The sequence below is a fragment of the Bombina bombina genome, chromosome 5 (assembly GCF_027579735.1).
Source record: "Bombina bombina isolate aBomBom1 chromosome 5, aBomBom1.pri, whole genome shotgun sequence".
Classification (NCBI taxonomy): domain Eukaryota; kingdom Metazoa; phylum Chordata; class Amphibia; order Anura; family Bombinatoridae; genus Bombina; species Bombina bombina.
Genome location: NC_069503.1, coordinates 426,601,812 through 426,618,113, shown reverse-complemented (window position 1 = coordinate 426,618,113; position 16,302 = coordinate 426,601,812). Strand labels below are relative to the sequence as shown.

Here is a 16,302-nt window from a genome sequence, read left to right as displayed (position 1 = left end):
TACTGTGAGACAAAAAGGTATAAAAACATTTCTAAGTTCAACAGGCCGGAACGTAAATGTTGTCTATATTTCTGGACAGATGAGGGGAACATTTTCAGATTACTAAATCATCATGTTGCAAGTTCACACAGTCTCGTGTGTGTGTTTCTTACCTCCTTTGCTGTGACCAATTAGTGTTAGATATAAATATGTCCCTGCACTGATAAAGTAATCCTTGTGTAACAGTTTGGTGGGTCACATTCTAAACTCTATAGGGTCCATTACAGAATGTCAGGAAACAATGAAAAATGCCCCCACAATTTCAGAGTTAAATTACAGGTAAAATAGTTAAAGGGACAAACCCACATTTTTTCTTTCATTATTCAGATAGAGAATACAATTTTGAAAAAGTTTCCAATCTACTTCTAATATCAAATTTGCTTTGTTCTCTTGTTATACATTGTTGAAGAGATATCTAGATAGGTAGTGTGCACATGCCTAAATCACTACATGAAAGTAACCAGTGCTGCCATCTAGTGCCCTTGCTAATGCATACCATTGTTGCAAAACTGCTGCAGGCACGTGCACAGTCCTGAGCTTACCTTCCTGCTTTCCAACAAAGAGTAAAAAGAAAAGCTAGTGACGTATGGGATATACAATCCTACCAGGAGGGGCAAAGTTTCCCAAACCTCAAAATGCCTATAAAAACACCCCTCACCACACCCACAATTCAGTTTAACGAATAGCCAAGAAGTGGGGTGATAAAGAAAGGAGTAAAAAGCATCAACAAAGGAATTTGGAAATAATTGTGCTTTATACAAAAAAATTATAACCACCATAAAAAGGGTGGGCCTCATGGACTCTTGCCAATATGAAAGAAATTAATTTATCAGGTAAGTTCTTACATAAATTATGTTTTCTTTCATGTAATTGTCAAGAGTCCATGAGCTAGTGACGTATGAGATAGCAATACCCAAGAAGTGGAACTCCACGCAAGAGTCACTAGAGAGGGAGGGATAAAATAAAAACAGCCATTTCGCTGAAAAAAATTAATCCACAACCCAAGTATAAGTTTATTCTCATAAATAAAAGGAAAAACTTAAATCATAAGCAGAAGAATCAAACTGAAACAGCTGCCTGAAGAACTTTTCTACCAAAAAATGCTTCTGAAGAAGCAAATACATCAAAATGGTAGAATTTAGTAAATGTATGCAAAGAAGACCAAGTTGCTGCTTTGCAAATCTGATCAACTGAAGCTTCATTCTTAAAAGCCCAAGAAGTGGAAATTGATCTAGTAGAATGATCTATAATCCTCTGAGGCGGGGCTTTACCCGACTCCAAATAAGCTTGATGAATCAAATGCTTTAACCAGGATGCCAAAGAAACGGCAGAAGTCTTCTGACCTTTCCTGGAACCAGAAAAGATAACAAATAGACTAGATGTCTTCCTGAAATCTTTAGTAGCTTCAACATAATATTTCAGAGCTCTCACCACATCCAAAGAATGTAAAGATCTCTCCAAAGAATCCTTACGATTAGGACACAAAGAAGGAACAACAATTTCTCTATTAATGTTGGTAGAATTCACAACCCTAGGTAAGAATTTAAATGAAGTCCGCAAAACCGCCTTATCCTGATGAAAAATCATAAAAGGAGATTCACAAGAGAGAGCAGATAATTCAGAAACTCTTCTAGCAGAAGAGATGGCCAAAAGGAACAACACTTTCCAAGAAAGTAGTTTAATATCCAAAGAATGCATAGGCTCAAATGAAGGAGCCTGTAAAGCCTTCAAAACCAAATTAAGACTCCAAGGAGGAGAGATTGATTTAATGACAGGCTTGATATGAACCAAAGCGTGTACAAAACAGTGAATATCAGGAAGTTTAGCAATTTTTCTGTGGAATAAAACAGTAAGAGCAGAGATTTGTCCTTTCAAGGAACTTTCAGACAAACTTTTATCCAAACCATTCTGAAGAAACTGTAAAATTCTAGGAATTCTAAAAGAATGCCAAGAGAATTTATGAGAGTAACACCATGAAATGTAATCTTCCAAACTCGATGATAAATCTTTCAAGAAACAGATTTATGAGCCTGTAACATAGTATTAATCACTGAATCAGAGAAACCTCTATGACTAAGCACTAGGCGTTTAATTTACATACCTTCAAATTTAATGATTTGAGATCCTGATGGAAAAACGGATCTTGAGACAGAAGGTTTGCTCTTAATGGAAATAGCTAAGGTTGGCAACTGGACATATGAACAAGATCCGCATACCAAAACCTGTGAGGCCATGCTGGAGCCACCAGCAACACAAACTATTGTTCCATGATGATTTTGGAGATCACTCTTGGAAGAAGAACTAGAGGCGGGAAAATATAAGCAGGTTGATAACACCAAGGAAGTGTCAACACATCCACTGCTTCCGCCTGAGGATCCCTGGACCTGGACTGGTACCTGGGAAGTTTCTTGTTTAGATGAGATGCCATCAGATCTATTTCTGGAAGACCCCACATCTGAACAATTCGAGAAAACGCATCTAGGTCGAGATCTCCCGGATGTAAAGTCTGACGACTGAGATAATTTGCTTTCCAATTGTTTATACCTGGGAAATGAACCGCAGAAATTAGACAGGAGCTGGATTCCATTCAAACAAGTATCCAAGATACTTCTTTCATAGCTTGAGGACTGTGAGTCCCACCCTGATGATTGACATATGCCACAGTTGTGATATTGTCTGTCTGAAAACAAATGAACGGTTCTCTCTTCAATAGAGGTCAAAACTGAAGAGCCCTGAGAATCGCACGAAGTTCCAAAATATTTATTGGTAATCTCGCCTCTTGAGATTTCCAAACCCCTTGTGCTGTCAGAGATCCCCAGACAGCTCCACAACCTGAAAGACTCGCATCTGTTGTGATCACAGTCCAGGTTGGACAAACGAAAGAGGCCCCTAGAACAATACGATGGTTATCTAACCACCAAGTCAGAGATAGTCGAACACTGGGAATTAAGGATATTAATTGTGATATCCTTGTATAGTCCCTGCACCATTGATTCAGCATACAAAGCTGAAGAGGTCTCATATGAAAACAAGCAAAGGGGATTGCGTCCGATGCTGCAGTCATGAGACCTAAAACTTCCATGCACATAGCTACTGAAGGGAATGACTGAGACTGAAGGTTCCGACAGGCTGCAACCAATTTCAAACGTCTCTTGTCCGTTAGAGACAAAGTCATTGACACTGAATTTATCTGGAAACTTAAAAAGGTTACCTTTGTCTGAGGAATCAAATAACTTTTGGTAAATTGATCCTCCAACCATGTTTTTGAAGAAACAACACTAGTTGATTTGTGTGAGATTCTGCAGAACGTAAAGACTGAGCAAGTACCAAGATATTGTCCAAATAAGGAAACACTGCAATACCCTGCTCTCTGATTACAGAGAGTAGGGCACCGAGAACCTTTGAAAAGATTCTTGGAGCCGTCGCTAGGCCAAAAGGAAGAGCAACAAATTGGTAATGCTTGTCTCGAAAAGGATTTGATAGTGAACTGGATGAATCGGAATATGAAGATATGCATCCTGTAAGCCTATTATGGACATATAATGCTCTTGCTGAACAAAAGGCAGAATAGTCCTTATAGTCACCATTTTGAAAGTTGGTACTCTTACATATTGATTCAAAATTTTTAGATCCAAAACTGGTCTGAATTAATTTTCTTTCTTTGGGACAATGAATAGATTTGAATAAAACCCCAGACCCTGTTCCTGAAACGGAACGGGAATGATTACCCCTGATAACTCCAGATCTAAAACACACTTCAGGAAAGCCTGAGCCTTTACTGGGTTTGAAGTGATGTGTGAGAGAAAAAATCTTCTCACAGGCAGTTTTACTCTGAATCCTAATCTGTACCCCTGAGAGACAATACTCTGAATCCATTGATTTTGGACCGAATTGGTCCAAACATCTTTGAAAAATCTTAATTTGCCCCCTACCAGCTGAGCTGGAATGAGGGCCGCACCTTCATGCAGACTTGGGGGCTGGCTTTGATCTCTTAAATGGCTTGGATTTATTCCAATTTGAGGAAGGCTTCCAATTGGAAACAGATTCCTTGGGGGAGGGATTAAGTTTCTGTTCCTTATTTTGTCAAAAGGAACGAAAACGGTTAGAAGCTTTAGATTTACCCTTAGGTCTTTTATCCTGAGGCAAAAAAACTCCCTTCCCCCCACCCAGTGACAGTTGACATTATTGAATCCAACTGAGAACCAAATAACTTATTACCTTGGAAAGAAAGAGATAGCAATCTGGACTTAGAAGTCATGTCAGCATTCCAAGATTTAAGCCACAAAGCTCGTCTAACTAAAATAGCTAAAGATATAGATTTAACATCAATTTTGATGATATAAAAAATGGCATCACAAATAAAATTATTAGCATGTTGAATCAAGTTAACAATGCTAGACAAATCATGATCCAATACTTGTTGCGCTAAAGTTTCCAACCAAAAAGTTGAAGCAGCTGCAACATCAGCCAAAGAAATTGCAGGCCTGAGAAGATGACCTGAATATAAATAGGCTTTCCTTAGATAAGATTCAAGATTCCTATCTAAAGGATCTTTAAAAGAAGCACTATCTTCTATAGGAATAGTAGTACGTTTAGCAAGAATAGAGATAGCCCCATCAACTTTGGGGATCTTTTCGTAAAACTCTAAAGTAACTGCTGGCAAAGGATACAATTTTTTAAACCTTGAAGAAGGAATAAAAGAAGTACCAGGCCTATTCCATTCCTTAGAAATCATATCAGAAATAGCATCAGGAACTGGAAAAACCTCTGGAATAACCACAGGAGGTTTATAAACAGAATTTAAGCGTTTACTAGTTTTAATATCGAGAGGACTAGTTTTCTCCATATCCAATGTAATCAACACTTGTTTTAACAAAGAACGAATATACTCCATTTTAAATAAATAAGAAGATTTGTCAGTGTCAATATCTGAGGCAGGATCTTCTGAACCAGAAAGATCCCCATCAGAGAATGATAATTCAGCATGTTGCCAGTCATTTGAAATTTCATCAACTTTATGATAAGTTTTAAAAGACCTTTTGCATTTATGAGAAGGCGGGATGACAGACAAAGCCTTCTGAATGGAATAAGAAATAAATTCTTTTAAATTTACAGGTATATCTTGTGCATTAGATGTTGAGGGAACAGCAACAGGTAATGAACTACTATTGATCGATACATGCTCTGCATGTAAAAGTTTATCATGACAATGATTACAAACCACAGCAGGAGATAAAACCTCCACAAGTTTACAACAAATGCACTTAGCTTTGGTAGAACTGTTATCAGGCAGCAGGGTTCCAACAGTGATTTCTGAGACAGGATCAGATTGAGACATCTTGCAAATGTAAGAGAAAAAAACAACATATAAAGCAAAATTATCAATTTCCTTATATGGCAGTTTCAGGAATGGGAAAAAACGCAAACAGCATAGCCCTCTGATAGAGAAAAAAGGCAAGAGGCATATAGGAATGGGGTCTTAAATAATGAAAATACGTCCGGAAATGACACACTCGCGTCACAGATGACGCAACCTTGTGAAGGACTCGGCGTTGATTAAGACGCCAGAAATGACGAATTTGTGTCAACAAACATAACTTCGTGCCCTTGCGAGCCTAATTCTGCCCGCAAATTTAAAAGACAGTCAATTTGAAAAAGAGACTATACCCCAGGTAAGAAACTGACAGTCTGCAAAAGAAAATATACTGAAAACCTGAATCATGGCAAATATAAGTACAATACATATATTTAGAACTTTATATAAATACATAAAGTGCCAAACCATAGCTGAGAGTGTCTAAAGTAATGAAAACCTACTTACCAAAAGACACCCATCCACATATAGCAGATAGCCAAACCAGTACTGAAACGGTTATCAGTAGAGGTAATGGAATATGAGAGTATATCGTCGATCTGAAAAGGGAGGTAGGAGATGAATCTCTACGACAGATAACAGAGAACCTATGAAATAGATCCCCCATGAGGAAAACCATTGCATTCAATAGGTGATACTCCCTTCACATCCCTCTGACATTCACTGTACTCTGAGAGGAATCAGGCTTCAAAAAAGCTGAGAAGCGCATATCAACATAGAAATCTTAGCACAAACTTACTTCACCACCTCCATAGGAGGCAAAGTTTGTAAAAACTGAATTGTGGGTGTGGTGAGGGGTGTATTTATAGGCATTTTGGGGTTTGGGAAACTTTGCCCCTCCTGGTAGGATTGTATATCCCATACGTCACTAGCTCATGGACTCTTGCCAATTACATGAAAGAAATTGGAAAGTTGTTTAAAATTGTATGGTCTATCTGAATCATGGGTTTTATGTCCCTTTAATTAAGTCATATTGTAAAAAGTTTTCTTTTTTAATTGTGCATATTTAAACATTTTATGGAGAACATTTTCAGTTTAAATGACTCGTTATTCATAGCAAGTAAAGAATGAACTGTAAGGTTGGTAGATCAGTAACTTATTTGACACTTGACTGAAACAATGATGAAAAAGAATGTTCTACACAATTGCACAGATATTTACTTATTGGAAGATTGTACAGATATCTTGGTCATTGCTAACATACCGAGAGATAGTCATATCAGTAGATATTCACAAGCCTCTAATGTAAACACAAATAAACCACAAATATTTGAGCACAGTTCTTACCTGGCGCAATAATTTCAGATCGCACATGATAAATGCAATGTAGAAGAGGGACGCAAAACAGTTCACTATGTTGAACTAAAAGAAAGAAAAAAAAGAATATTGTGTTTTTATTAATAATTTCAGCAATAAGCACATAAAATAGCTATAAAATTAATGTATACGTTTATTCACAAAATAATAAAAATAAATAGATGCCAGCTAGTAGAGATGTTTTATACTTTTTTATATTTAGGTTAATAGATATGAAAGCCAACATTTTTCTTTCATTGTTCAGATAGAGCATTTCGATTTTAAACAACTTTCTAATTTACTTCTATTATCAATTTTTCTTCGTTCTCTTGGTATCTCTTGTTGAAAACAGGGAATTATGCGTAAGAGCCGGCCCATTTCTGGAGAACTATATGGCAGCAATTTTGCAAGAGCAGTAGATGACAGCACTATTTCCTGACGTGCAGTGGTCCGGGTGCCTACCTAGGTATCTTTTCAATACAGAATATTATGGGAACCAAGCAAATTTAAAGGGACAGTCAACACCAGAATTTTTGTTGTTTTACAGTTTTGCATAACCAACACTGTTATAATAATACATGTTTTACCTCTGTAATTACATTGTATCTAAGCCTCAGCAGACTGCCCCTTATTTCAGTTCTTTTGACCGACTTGCATTTTAGCCAATCAGAGCTGTCTCCATGGTAAATTCACGTGCATGAGCTCAATGTTATCTATATGAAACACATGAACTAATGCCCTCTAGTGGTGAAAAACTATCAAAATGCATTAAGATTAGAGGCGGCCTTCAAGGTCTAAGAAATTTGCATATGAACCTCCTAAGTTTAGCTTTCAACTAAGAATACCAAGAAAACAAAGCAAAATTGGTGATAAAAGTAAATTGGAAAGTTGTTTAAAATTACATGCCCTATTTGAATCATGAAATTTTTTTGGACTTGACTGTCCCTTTAATAACAGAATAAATTGGAAACTTTTTTTAAAAATGGTATGCTCTATCTGAATCACAAAATATTGTTTTTGGGGTTTCATATCCCTTTATATTTCAATAGATGAAACAGCAAGTAAATGTGTTTATTATTTAGTGTCTAAAAGGAAGGACAGGAAACCCAAAATGTTTCTTTCCTGATTTAGATAGAGCATACAGTTTTATGAAAAGTTTCCAATTTACTTATTTTATCAAATCATGATCTTCTTTGTTGAAAAGTATACCTAGGTAAGTAGTATGCACGTGTGGGGAACACTACATGGCAGCGCTACCATCTAGTGGTCTTGCAAAACTGCTGCCATATAGTGCTCCAGACGTGCACATTCCTGAGTCTACTTGATGGCTGCCTTCAACAAAGGATACAGAGAAAACAAAAGTAAATTTGATAAAGTATGTGCATCAGTTTTTTTTATTATAAGCTTAATCTATATCACGAAAGAACAATATTAGGCTTCATGTCACCTTAAATTCTGCATTGCCTAACCCTCCCCCGACAATGCATGCAAGAACATCTGAAAAAAGACTGATCTTCCTAGCAAGGACCTGTTCATTTATCAGTTGTATTACAATAAAACCTGAGCATTTAGACTGCAAATAATGTAGGACAAATAACTAAAATCCCAAACAAAGGTATAATAATTTTATTAATAGTTTGTTAAAAACAAAATCGTTTTGTTTATAAATTAGCAGACTAACTAGACCAGGTGACCACAGAATGTCTGATCTTTAATTGCTTGCATGCAAGCGCAAGGTAGATGCAGGTCTTACCATGAAATCTACTGGGTACAGAAACAGTATTTATTATATCCCTGCCATAAGTGACATTCTGACAAACATGTGCAAAGTAATGGGATACATAGTTTCAAGAGAATATAGCAATATACTTTAGTGGTTACTGCTTATCTCTAAGAGTGGGCTAAGCTCTTTGATGCTCCATTGCACTCTATGATGTCAACAACACGTTTAATTTTGACTTTTGAGTCCCTTTATTTATTAAGTTCTTCCTCACTGCAAAAAATGTTTTAAAAAGTCTAACTTAGGTATAACATTTTTCAGCAAAAAATCATGGTAAGTAGGCTCCTCTCTTCTAAAATTATTATTATTTATTAACATTCTTCCCTGACCTGAATGCAAGAGCACAAAGTTCAAACAGTGATCAAATGATCAATTGAGGAGCACCAGACCAAATTCTTTATATAAAACGTAACCTTAAGGTAGAGAATGGCCGCACACCTTTAGAGCTCCTGCTTAACCGTCCTCCTAAATGGCAAAAAAGAAGCTTTCAATATCCCAAAACTGCTAAATAATGTAAGCGGACTGAAGGAGAATCAAAGCTAGGTGGAAGGCACAGCCAAAAGGACACCTGTACACTAATTTCTACGCTATCTGTGTGAGATCCCCTTGCTCGCCTTACCGGGAGAGACGCCGAAAGGGAAGGCGGAGGTGTGCTGCGTACACATACCGCAGAGGAAGCCTCGAGCGGTATCTTAGCTCCTGGGGAGAGTGTGGAAAGGGAGCGGGTGCATGAAAAAGCTCGCCCTGAAGATATATTGCACAAGTGGAGGTTGAAGCTCCGGACCGCGGGCCACGGAGGGAACGAGCTCCCGGGTCGGACCTGGACAGGTGTGGGCGTTTACCTGCCGAGCCTTAAAGATCACAACCGGCATAGCCCGGAGAGGAGTAAAGGTAGCAGAATCCGAAGCTGGGACTGCAGCAGAGGAAATTGCCAAGGGTGGAGTACAGGGACACAGCCCGGAGCAGAGGCAGAACACTGGAACTAGCGTTGTACGGCGCCTGTACCCAATACCCAGCTAAGCATACAGATGGCCAGCTATAGAGCAATTTGAAAGTCTTTTTTTTTGGGGCCCTGGTGCCCTAGGAATAGCTGGTCGCATACCTTTTTGGCAGAATATCAAAGACCATCAAAGGTGAGCCGGTGCACTGTGTAAGGGACGGCTATCACTGGAGCAATAGAGGATCAGAGGCCCAGTCCCCTAAACAGAACGGGAGCAGAAAGGGGAAGGAAAGGTAAACGTTTGGCTGTTTTTTCCCTTTTTTTGAAATGCTGTAACAATGTGGTACTAAAGGGTTGTTAACACGACAACTTGAGATACAAAGAGCAAGCACATGCATGATCTATAGGCCCTACATATAATCCAGTGTATTAGCCTAACAACCTAATCATAGCGGAGCTATCTCAACAGACTGGGAAGTACTTTAGAATAAGGTAAAGAGAGTCTGTTTTTACACATCAAGCCCTAGGAGCGTGAAAAAAAAAAAAAAGGGTTTACAATGACTACTAAGAAAACAGCTAAACAGGATAAAGGGGGTAAATCCCATACATCGCATGCTCCAAAAGTAGACTCCTTTTTTAAAGCCACAGATACCTCCCTACTGAATCACTCTTCAGAGTATATGTCACCTAATAAACTCATTAACACTCCTGAACCCAATATACCCCCGCTGACTAAAGTAGACTTACAGGGTCTACCATCGAAAGCAGACATCCAAACTCTTTTGGAAGAAATAAGTCAGGTGAAACTTTGCATTAAAAATGAATTTTCTATCATTAAAAAGGACATTGGGGAGATTGGGAACAGAGTGGCCCTATTGGAAGAGGACAGAGAAGCTTGGGTGAATCACACAGATAGCATGGCACAACAGATCCACCAACAGGGAGAGGACATAATATCCTTACAAAATCAGTTAGAAGATATGGAGAATAGGCAGAGGAGGTCAAACTTAAGAATAAGGGGGATATCAGAGGATATAATACCAGCTGACCTTGAAAAATACCTTCTACGTTTTTTTAATACCCTGACAAGGGATGAGGCTTACACAGATAAGACATTGGAACGGTGCCACAGAGCCTTAAAACCTAGGTTAAGGAAAGGAGACCCACCTAGAGACACGATAATCAAATTTGCACACTTCAAAGATAAAGAGGCTGTTACACAGGCAGCCAGATTACATCCAAATATTATGTTTGAAGGTCAGCAAATTCAAATCTTTTCCGATATTAGTCCTAGGACTTTACAAAAAAGAAAAGAGTTAAAATTCCTCACTCTGCATCTTAGTAATCTGAAAATCCCATATAGATGGGGATTCCCCTTTGGCCTAAGGGCCACAGTGGATGGAAAGCATGCAACTTTACATTCGTTGCAGGACCTCAATTCTTTCTGTACTACTCTAGGTATTAATATACCAGCATTGGAAACATCAAATAACCAAGAGAAAAGGAAGGAGAGCTATTTGCCTAATCCTAGATCTGTTCAGGAAGGAAGGGGACATCAATGGATAAGAGTCCCGACTAGGAGAAAGCAACAGGAAAGGACTAACAATGATGTAGAGTCAATTTCTAATACTTGCTTAGAGACAATACCAAATTCTAATACTTAAAGGCTGTTGGCTCAAGATGAGAGACTATGATCTTAGCACTGGTTTAAGGTGTTAAAAAATCATATATATAGTTAGTATGTTAAGACTAGAGATTACTCCTAACTGCTTTTTTTTTTTATTTATTATTATTTTTCTCTCTTAGAGATGGTTAATATTTAAGAGTCACTTTTAGTATAAATGCACTATGGTTATATAAGTAAGATAGTGTGGGGTAAAGGTTGGTTTTTTTTTTTACACTTAAACACTTGAAGGTCACATTGAGTTTTTTAAAAAAAAAATGGAGATATGGGAATTTTTTTTTTACTCTTAAACACTTGAAGGTCACATTAAGCTTTTTTTTTTTTTTTTTTTTTCACTTAAACACTTGAAGGTCACATTAAGTTTTTAAGAAAGATGGAGATATGGGAATTTTTTGTTTTGTTTTTCACAAGAACACCGGTGCAAAGAAAGAGGAATGGGAAAGAAAAAAGTAGGGTTTTTTTTTTTTTTTTTTTTTTTTTACTCTTAAACACTTGAAGGTCACATTAAGCTTTTTTTTTTTTTTTCTCACTTAAACACTTGAAGGTCACATTAAGTTTTTAAGAAAGATGGAGATATGGGAATTTTTTGTTTTGTTTTTCACAAGAACACCGGTGCAAAGAAAGAGGAATAAAAAAAAGAAGAAGAAGGGAGAAAAAAGCAGGGGTTTTTTTTTTTTTTTTGTTTTTTTTTACACTTAAAGGTCACATTAAGGTTTTGAGAAAAGATTGAGATTTGAGAAATAATTAAATATAACCCCCCACCACCTTTTCAATTAGGGGAAAAGGGTAGGGTGGGGAATTTTTGCTTTTTTCACAAGAACACGGGAATAAAGAAAAAAGAATAGGGTTTTTTTTTTTTTTCTTTTTTTTTTTTTTTCTTTTTTTTTTTTTTTTGTTGGAGAAATTAATAAACTAGGGCTGATGAACTAGTTACATACTAAGGAAGTTAGTTTTGTATAGAGGAATTTAGTAAACTCAATAGGAAAGGAAAGGAGCACGAAGGCTCTACCTAGTAAGGAACTTTTTTTGGGAGTATAATAATATTTGTAATTTTGGTAAATTAAGATATAATTGCCATTTAGGGGGAAACAATCTGTCGGTTTAATTTTCCCTGAATTTGTGTTATTTGTAAGGTATGCATGGGGGTATTGTGCGTGGATGCGGGGATTTGTGTTTTTTTTTTTTTTTTGTTTTTTTTTGTTTTTTTTCTTTCTTCTCTTCCCGCTCTCCTTCTCCCCTTCCCTGGCCCCTGCCGCCTGGCCCCAACCCTTTATTTTTTGGGCCACTTATCACTCAGAAATTTTTTCTTAATAAAGTATGAAAATAGATAAAAAAAAGATTTGCCTATTATCACAAAATGCTAAGGGCCTTAATAATGCACAGAAAAGAAATAAGGCCCTACATAGTTTTCATAAAGAAAAGGGAGATATTATCTTTGTTCAAGAGTCTCATTTTAATAAAAATAAAGAACCTAAGTTCACAAACAACTATTATCCAACTATTTTTCAGAGCTCTAATAGAGTAAAGAAAAATGGGGTCTGTATCTTGTTCCACAAAGATTCTCCATTTCAACTTATTCAAATGGATAGGGACGAAGAGGGAAGGTATATCTGCTTGGTAGGTCTATTATATAATAGACCAGTTACACTGGTGAATATATATGCACCAAACAGAGGACAGAAATTATTCTTTAAAAGAGTATGTAATAGGATTTTGGATGTTCAAAAGGGTACTTTAATTATAGGGGGGGATTTTAATGTACCAATGGAGCCTGTAGAAGATTGTTCTAAAAAGAAAAGTAATATATCTAAACATATTATCAAAGCAGTCAAGACAAGTCTTCTCTCCCTATCTCTGCTGGATGTATGGAGGACGCTCCATCCAGCTACTAGAGATTATACATTTTACTCACCCCCACAAAAATCTTACTCACGCATTGACTATTTCTGGATAGATCAAAACAGCTATATTTTAGCTCAAGAGGCCAAAATACATAACATCACCTGGTCAGACCATTCTCTTATTTCCCTGAAATTAAACTGGCCTTCAAAACCAATAATCCCATATCAATGGCGCTTGGACGATAATCTCCTGAAAGATTTACAGATAAGACAATCTATTCTGAAATCTATTGAAACCTATTTTGAGACCAATTCTATAGATGATACTGCACCAAGTACATGGTGGGTCACACATAAGGCGGTAATTAGGGGAGAATTTATAAAACATAAATCCAGAATTAATAGACAAGCTAGAGAACATTATACACATTTACTAGACTCTCTCTCCAGGGCAGAAGATAAACATAAGAAGGATCCATATAATAAACAGTTATCAGAATCCCTTAAAGTAGAGCGAGAGAGTTTGAATGTTTTCCTGAATAAAGGCGTACAACGTAGAGCCCTACAACTTAAAAAGGTGTTCTTCAATGGGGGTAACAAAGCCGGGAGACTATTAGCACGAGCCGTAAAAAAAAAAAGTTCTTCAAACTTATGTTTCTAATATTATAGACGGATCAGGTAACAGTAAGACAGGGAGCCAGGATATTGCCAAGGTTTTTCAAGATTATTACCAGCAATTATATAACTTGGGCCCACAAAATAAATCCAGACACTCTCAAATAGACAAAGATAACTATATCAATGGAATCCAGGTGCCCACTATATCAGAGTCTCAAAAAAAGATGTTAGATGAACCATTTAGCCTGCAAGAGATAATGCAGACTATTAAAAAATTTGCCCTAGGGAAAAGTCCAGGAATAGATGGATTTAGCTCAAACTATTATAAAACATATAATGAGACCCTGGCACCAAAACTTCTACTTTATTTTAACTCAATAAGCACAGAACCCCTTTTAGCAAAAGAGATGCTTGAAGCTAAGATAGTGGTATTGCATAAACCAGGAAAAGATCCTAAATCACCAGCCAGCTACAGGCCTATATCATTATTGAATAATGACGTTAAAATCTACGCTAAACTCATAGCAAATAGAATAAATAAAATTTTACCAGAAATCATTAATATAGATCAGGTCGGTTTTGTACCATGGAGAGAGGCAAGAGACAACACCATTAAAGCATTATACTTAATAAAATACGCAAAAATACATAAGATACCCCTGGTCACGCTATCGCTGGACGCAGAGAAGGCTTTTGACCGGCTAGACTGGTCCTTCCTGCGTACAACACTTAACAAATTTGGCTTTGGGGAGAAAATCATACAACGTATTTTTCATTTATATACCCTACCATCGGCTATAGTAAAAATTAATGGTGTGCTCTCAGACTCTCTTACGATTACAAATGGCACAAGACAAGGATGCCCCCTGTCCCCCTTGCTGTTTATTCTCTCCATGGAAATTTTAGCAACTAGAATCCGGGCAGAGACAAACATTAAGGGTATTAAAATAGGGGAGCAAGAATATAAGATCTCGTTGTACGCCGACGATGTGCTATTAACATTAACGGACCCGGCAAGGTCCATTAAAAACTTGGAAGAGATATTACAGGAATTCGGGAGACATTCAAACTTTCTCATCAATAAAAATAAATCAGAAGCTCTTAAGTATGCAATCCCAGTAAGAGAGTATCATGAATGCAAATCAGGTAACTCATTTGTATGGAAAGAATCGTCCTTAAAGTACCTGGGGGTCCAATTATCAACAGAAGAGGAACAGCTTTTTGTAGATAACTATGTGAATTTAATGTCTAAACTCCAAACGGAGCTTGGATCTTGGAGGCAGAAAAGGATTTCTTGGTTGGGGCGAATACACTTAGTAAAAATGAATGTGCTCCCACGTATCCTATATATTTTTCAGACTATTCCCATTAATATCCCCCATACTTTTTGCGCTAATCTTCAGAAAATCATCAATTCTTTCATCTGGAATCAAATTAAACCAAGAATCAAGGCTTCTATTCTTTATAGAGCAAGGAAAGAGGGGGGGCTAGGGGTACCAAATATTAGGAATTATCATAGAGCAGTTATACTTCAAAGGATACTAGATTGGCATTTAAATAGTAAGAACAAAGCGTGGGTACAATTAGAGAATAATTTAATAACATCCCTTCCAATGAAAAAATTAATATGGTTGCCACCAGAAGGAAGACCTTTAAAAATCATGCAGTTCCCAATGATTAAGCATATTTTTATGAATTGGAGTAAAATCATAAAAGAATGCCCCTCTATTTCTACAACTCTCTCACCTCTACTCCCGATTACAAACAATTCGGAATTTCAGGGAGGGTTCACACCTAGCTTCTTAGGCCAACAAAATTTACACCAATCTTTACCGCTATGCCAATTTATAGATAAGGGGAAGCTTAAATCCAAACAAGAACTGGGGAAAATGGCCGATGGTACTTATGGAAACTGGTTAAAATATTTACAATTACAGAATTTTGTGACACGACATCCAGACAAAGCAAATTTGACTAGGCAATTAACATTATTTGAAAAAACCTGTCATAATGAAATTCCAATTAGAAGTACAATTTCACTTAGTTATAAACTCCTTAACACTCCAGCAGAATTTATAAAATATAGTTATATGCAAAAATGGGAAGTAGAGACAGGGATACAGCTGGAGGAGTCAGAATGGCGGTCCATCTGTGATAAGGTTGCTAGATCGTCATCCTCGTCTAATATCCAGGAGCTAAATTATAAGATACTTACTAGATGGTACCTTACACCGGCTAGATTACATAGTATATACCCAAATGCTTCCAACTTTTGCTGGAGAGGATGCGGGGGGATTGGGAATATGCAACATATATGGTGGGAGTGCCCTAGGGTGAAAAGTGTATGGGGAATAACTTCTGAATGCATCCAGCAGATTATTGGGAAAGAGGACTTTCAATTGGACATCTTTACGGCCCTATTAAATAAACCCATTAAAGATATTTGTAAAATAAGAGCTAAACTTGTAACATTTGTATTAAATGGAACGAAATCCTTACTGGCCAGAAATTGGAAAAAACCAAATATCCCGGATAAGGAAATCTTACTTACTAGAATTAATGAATTATTAATATTGGAAGAATATACTTATCTAAAAACTAATAGAGAAGAGGTCTTTCAGAAAATCCGCTTCCACTGGGAAGAATTTAAATATAGGACCCTTCCATCTTAATCGGGCATATAAAAGTACCAGGATTGGGAGGGGACAGAGGGGCGGAGGGGGGGAATTC

At 37.1% G+C, this 16,302-nt stretch overlaps 1 protein-coding gene across 2 annotated transcripts in view; it reads right to left on the bottom strand.

The window, feature by feature from the left end:
- ANO10 (anoctamin 10) overlaps nucleotides 1–16,302 on the bottom strand; it is a 778,263-nt gene that overhangs the window by 608,165 nt on the left and 153,796 nt on the right. For both annotated transcript variants that reach the window (XM_053714266.1, XM_053714265.1), the window contains exon 8: nucleotides 6,701–6,775. In XM_053714266.1, coding sequence (XP_053570241.1) covers nucleotides 6,701–6,775 — 75 coding nt within the window. The remainder of the gene's footprint in view (nucleotides 1–6,700; nucleotides 6,776–16,302) is intronic.